At 51.9% G+C, this 6000-nt stretch overlaps 2 protein-coding genes across 2 annotated transcripts; both read right to left on the reverse strand.

Moving 5' to 3' along the window:
* Positions 1-806: 806 nt before the first annotated feature.
* LOC102715275 (pathogenesis-related thaumatin-like protein 3.5) lies at positions 807-2078 on the reverse strand. The gene is made up of 2 exons (XM_006649624.2): positions 1928-2078; positions 807-1836 (listed from the first exon to the last, which is right to left on the reverse strand). The coding sequence occupies exons 1-2, from the start codon at positions 1965-1967 to the stop codon at positions 1070-1072; spliced, it is 807 nt and encodes a 268-aa protein (XP_006649687.1). The 5' UTR covers positions 1968-2078; the 3' UTR covers positions 807-1069.
* A 1858-nt stretch (positions 2079-3936) lies between these two features.
* On the reverse strand, positions 3937-6000 carry LOC102715551 (serine/threonine receptor-like kinase NFP). Its single transcript, XM_040521686.1, has one exon. It carries the CDS (start codon positions 5998-6000, stop codon positions 4126-4128), a length of 1875 nt encoding a protein of 624 aa, XP_040377620.1. The 3' UTR covers positions 3937-4125.

A 6000-nucleotide genomic window follows, 5' to 3' on the forward strand; every position in this document is an offset into this window, starting at 1 on the left:
GATCAGCAGAACGTTACTAATCACTCTGTCTATCAACTTGTGATCAGCAGAATGTTCAGGCAAGATATCATGGTGTCCTTGCTTTCTTTTTCAGTCTCAAGTGACAAGAGAATTCAATTTTGTAATCAGCTTGTGTTATGTTGAATGGCTTCATTTCAGCTCAAACCGAATGCACCTTTTTTGAAGAGATGGATTAACAAAAGTAGTGGATTCAATCCAAGAGGTGGTTTTAGATTTCCAGTGAATCCACCTGGATACATTTTAAACCTAGCCTGGAACAGTTCCTGACCTGGTTTGAAATGTTCCTGCCGAACAAGGTCGTAGTGGAATGGATTCAATCCACTTTTGTGTAATGGTTTGGGGTGGGTTGGGTTCAAATCTGAAGTGGGCTGGTTTGGTTTGGGTCTAGGAGAAGAGGAAATGGAGTGGATTGGTACGGTGGGCTGCATGATGTTGACGTGGGCTGGAATGGATTTGAATTGGATTTCAGCCCACAAGCAGGCCTATTCTCGACCCATTTAGGTACGAATAGCAACCAATATATTCATGATGGGCCAAGCTTAGCGATCCAATTTCTTGACCGAATGGGCCCATAATCAGGATAACACAGCGTGATTGCGCTCAACACAAGTCTGCATCTTCAATAAGTCCATGTAGAGCTGTATGGATTTCGAGATGGGCTGATGGCAGGAACCGAGGGCTCGGGCCCGTGATTGCGTAACTTGGTAATTAGCTGACGAAATACACCTGGAGAAAAACATCGTGACGCCATTGCTGAACCTGCTTTGTTACGAAGAAATCATGCCATCATGGTGCTATATTTCTGCAAACACGAATCACCAAGCTGTGGGTTTTCGCAACAAAACATGCAACGGGAAAGGTTTGCCCATACAACTATACAACAGAGAAATCAAGATGCAGACTTTTCTAACAAAACAAAGGAGACAATTTACGAAACAAATTGCATGCATAACCTACTACTACTGCTACAATACGTGTCATGGCGAAAAAAAAATACTTCCAATCAATAGAGATGGCCTAACTAGAAATCAAAGATTTGTTGTGCTAATCACTGCTGCTGCGCGGGGCAGAAGGTGATGAGGTACTGCGCGCCGGCGCCGCACGTGAACGTGCTGGTGGGGTCGTCGTACGCGTAGCTGTACGCCGCCGGGCACGCCGCCTTGAACAGCCGCGAGTACCTCGTCGGCCCGCAGCTGTCCGGCCCGCCGTGCTCCCCGGTGCAGCAGTACTCCGGCGTCCCGAACGCCTCGCACGCGCTCCGGCACGCCACTGTCGTCGCAGCAGCCGTCGTCGTCCCGGATGACTGGCCTCCTCCCTTCCCCGCCACCTGCAGCTCCGCCGGGCACAGCGCGTTCACGTCGCCGACGCACCCGGCGTACCCGCACGTCGAGAGGTTCACCTTGTCCCCCGTCGCCGTCACGCCGATGCCGACGTTGTACCCGTCCACCAGGCTCACGTCGTAAAAGTCCTTCCCGTCGGCGCCACCGAGGGTGAACTCCGCGAGGGTGACGGGCGGCGCGCCGCCGAGGGAGCAGCGCACGGCGCCGCCGCAGTCCCCCGTAGCGCATGATAGGGACGCGCCGGAGGGCGCCGGGACGCAGTCGGTGCGCGCCCACAAGCGGCCGGACCAGCCAGCCGGGCCCGGAAACGAGACGGTGGCGCCGGGTGCCAGCTCGAAGCCGCCTCCCCCCACGGCCACCGCGCTATTGCCGGACAGCGTGGCCGGCCAGACGGTGTAGGTGCAGTTGTTGAGCAGCGTGAAGACCGTCGTGCTGGCTGCATCAGCGCCGAACTGAAGCTGCGACCATATGACCCCTGCAATCGAGACACGCCATTGCTGAAGTATGAAGACGATGCGTGGTGCCAGCCCGAGCCCGAAAATCAACGTGACATCTTTCAGACTTACCAACGAGGAGTACAAGGGACAGAGTTCGACCAGCTTCCATGAACAGCTGGTTGGAATTGAGGAGAGATCGAGTTGCTGAATGAAAGAAATGGCAGGGGATTGTCTTGCGCAATGCAGCTGGCTGGACGAGGAATGCGCGAACAGTGGCAGCAGCAGCAGTAATTTGCCGGGTGTTCATCTGGTTTATATAGGCGTGGGTGATATCCTCAGATATTTGGTGGGAGCTGGAGCGAACGTAGCGGAGTTTGTTGAGAATTCGGAGGAAAGCACGATCGACACCGGACGTCGTGCCCAACCTCGGGCCATTCACGCGTGAATTTAGGTGCAGTGTGGCTCAGATTTATCGGTGCGATCGTTGCAGGTGCGGAGGTAGTGGACGGGGAGAGAGATGCACAAATCATACACATCTCAAACTGTTTGAATCATATTTGAATTCATAAAAAATGTATAAACACGAATTCATTTACAAATATTGGGCTTATAAAACTTGCTATCTAGGATTGTGATTCTTTGACGTTATTGCTTATCATGACGTGGTGGCCGATATGTAAGCCTCACAACAATCACAACCACGTATTAGCTGCCATGTCAGAGGAAAGTTGCATCCGCATACATGGGAATGGGGTCTAGAGATATCCATACTACTAACTCTTAGTTAAAATTACTTATACTATACTGTTGAGCTATTGACTCAAACTTTCTAGTTCCACTCCTAAATCTAGCATGTAGTGGGAGCATGGAGCTCCACGCTAAATCTGTCCCTAATCTATTTTGTGTGGATGACGGGTATACAACGGTAACTTTAATTTCTCCTGGTATGACACGAATTAAATATGGCTCTTATTTTGATTTGATTGGTTTCATCTACTTGTGTGTTGAACAATATTTTTAGCATCTAAAATACAACACATATGCCATCATGAAGATGGAAGATGAATTTGTAAAAAAGATTTATTTGTCTTTTGAAGTTGACCGCATCCTTTATTTTCACGTTAAAATTGGTCGCATCCCTTATTTGCCGGTCGAAGTTAATCAGATACCTTACTTGACCAATGCATCTCCTCGGTTGCTCCCTCTTCCCTAGGTTTCTTCCCTATTTTATCCAATAATCCAATAATAGATAAAAAACAATTTTATAGGCTTGAAAAAGATAGAGAGGTATCAAAATTTTAGTGTATTACATAAAGTTGCTCTACATGAAAATACCATTTTGATCACGTTCTTCCTTGTATCTACCGTTATTTTGCCACCATTGTCGTGACTAGTTTCCTTCACCATTGGCAATTTTACGGGTCCGTAAAATTTTGGTACCTCCCATAAAATTGCTCATCACAGTATCACGTCTCCCACCTCCTCCTCTTAGCTGGTTCCATTCCACCGGCTCCTCCGCCGTATGATATCAAACAATTATATGGAAATGCACCTGTCCGTGCGTAAAGCCGCAAATATGTGCACATGTATTTGGACAACAGTTCCAAAAATACTCATATTAGAAAGAGTCCACTGTCATCTTGTCACAAGACAACCCGGCAAAAAAAATCTTGTCACAAGAAATCATAGTACACTTGCATCATTATCTTTTTTACTTTTGCTTATATTTGTTAGCCAAAACTTAAAATTTTTGTCTTAGATTTAGAGTTGATTTCGAGGAATTTTTTCACCAAAGTTTTTTTTTAATCATTGCTTTTAGATCACTAAAAACACATACATACAATTTTTATTCATAATTTTTTTTATTTGTAAATATAACGCTTGGTATTTTTAAAGAAAAAACCAAACAATAATGGGCTTGTATTCAAGCCCGGTATCTCAAAACTTGCAGTTGGTTACAAAATAATCTGATAGAAATGTTGCTTGGTATTTTTAAAGAAAAAACCAAACAATAATGGGCTTGTATTCAAGCCCGGTATCTCAAAACTTGCAGTTGGTTACAAAATAATCTGATAGAAATGTTCCTTAGTGGAATTGTGACTCAAGAACTGATAAAACAAAGATCTCCTAATCAAATATCTATTTCACTGTGGTCCAAAGCTGCGACAGAACTGTTGTCTTACAACGTGTGAACCGAAAATAGTGTACAATAATACACATTAACAAAGAGAAGCAAAACACAACCTAAATAATGTACAGTACACAATTAACATTTTTGTTACAACATTATACTCCCTAAAAGCCTAAAACCTTGTTATGTTCTTGATTTATCTAGCTGCCACCGCGTTGCCGATCTTAATGCTGTCCTCCGAGCTGGGCTGCCATAGCTTCTCGAACGCGTCGGCCACGGACAGCGGCTGCCCGAGCACCGAGAGGTTGAACGCCATCTCGGCCATCTTGGGCCGCCGCGCCGCGTCCTCCTCGGTGCACGCCCTCGCCATGCCGGCCAAGCTGAGCGCTGCGTCCATGCCGTACTCGCCTCCGAGGGCCGGGTCCATCCACTTCCTCAGCTTCGCCGCCCTCTTGTCCCCGCCGGCGTCCAGAACCGCGCGGATCTCCGTCCACAGCATGCCGATCTCCGCGCCGACGCGTGCCTCCACTGCCCTCCTCCCGGAGAGGAGCTCCAGGAGAAGCAGCCCGAACGCGAACACGTCGCTGCTCGTCGCCGCGGCGTCGACTGTGACCGGCTTGGCCAGGGAGAAGTTGGACAGCTTGGCCCTGAGGCCCGCCGTGAGGAGGATGTTCCGGGCACGGACGTCGCCGTGCACCATGCTCGGCTGCGTGTGCTCGTGCATATAGAGCAGGCCGTTCGCGACGCCCAGCGCGATGCCCAGCCTTTGGTTCCATGAGAGAGTTGTCACGGAGCTCGACGACGGCAGCGAGCACGGCGGCTTCTGGTACAGCCACTTGTCAAGCGAGCCCTTCTCCGCGAACTCGTACACGAGGAAGGCGTAGTCGCCGTCTGCGCCGATGGATATGCCAACCAATTTGATCAGGTTGGCGTGGTTCACCATCTGCATCATCCTCAGCTCCCCGGACACGTTGCCCTTCACCGGCTTCACCGCGAACACCTCGCCTTCAAGCATCGCTCGGTAGTATGAGCTGCCGATCTTGCACTGTTCGTCCAAGTTCATCGTGGCTTCCATGATTTCCTCCTCCCTGACGATGATCGGCTTGTCGATGAACTGTGACACGCTGGTGAGCAGCTTGTCCCCTCCATTGATCATGCGAGCAATGGAGCTGTTGCTGTCGAACCTGTTGAGGCTCTTGGTCCAAGAAAGCTTCGGGCTAACGAGCCTTGGCACCGACGCCTTCTTGCGGTACCTCCGGTACGCCAATATCGCCGTGCACAGTGCGGCGCACGCTACGAACGACCCCGCGATGCTCGCCGCAACGATGCTGCCACGCCGGCGCTTGCTCACTCTGGAATCGGCGGCTATGGCACCGTAGCGCAGCGGTGGAAGACGCGGCGGCTGCGACACCGGGATCAACACCGGCTGCCCCGTCGCGAAGGTGGAGTCTCCCGCGACGCCGTTCGACGCGGCGATGCTGTGCGCGGAGGCGTTCATCAGCGTGCTCACCACGGACACGTCGTCGCCGGGTTGCCACACGTATGTGACGAGGAGGCGCGACCCGGCGTTCAGCTCCTCCGGCGTCGGGCACCGGCAGAAGAGCGGCACGACGACCTCCTGCCACGGCTCTAGCTTGGTCGGCTCCGCCGCCGGGTTGAGCTCCTCGACGAGGCCGAAGGCCGTGAGGTTCTCGAACGCGGTGACCGCGAGCCTGTAGAAGGTGTCACGGGCTCGGATGGGGTACGTGACGTTGGCGAAGGATCGCGCGCCGGTGCAGCCGCACTTGACCGGCACGAGCAGCGGCTGCCCCGGCAGCAGCACCCCGTCCTCGGTGGTCAGCCTGTTGGCGCTGGCGATGAGCGCCCGGCTCACGCCGAACAGGTCCGAGATGTTGCCGAGGTCGAGGAACCCCGGCGCCTGCGTCCGGTACACCACGAAGGTGTCACATGGCATCGACACGTTACAGGCGAACCGCGCGCCGCCGCGCGCACCACCGTCGGTGACGGCCTGCCCGCCGTCGAGCTGGAAGGCGAGGACAACGGCGAGGACGCACAAGTTCCAGTACTCCAT

Source organism: Oryza brachyantha, chromosome 3 (assembly GCF_000231095.2).
Source record: "Oryza brachyantha chromosome 3, ObraRS2, whole genome shotgun sequence".
Taxonomy (NCBI): Eukaryota; Viridiplantae; Streptophyta; class Magnoliopsida; order Poales; family Poaceae; genus Oryza; species Oryza brachyantha.

Excerpts from the sequence above, each read along its gene's own strand:
- LOC102715275 (XM_006649624.2), bottom strand. The coding sequence starts at position 1,967 with ATGGAAGCTGGTCGAACTCTGTCCCTTGTACTCCTCGTTG. Across the intron at positions 1,837-1,927 it reads GTCCCTTGTACTCCTCGTTG|GGGTCATATGGTCGCAGCTT; the intron begins GTAAGTCTGAAA and ends TCTCGATTGCAG.
- LOC102715551 (XM_040521686.1), bottom strand. The coding sequence starts at position 6,000 with ATGGAGTACTGGAACTTGTGCGTCCTCGCCGTTGTCCTCGCCTTCCAG.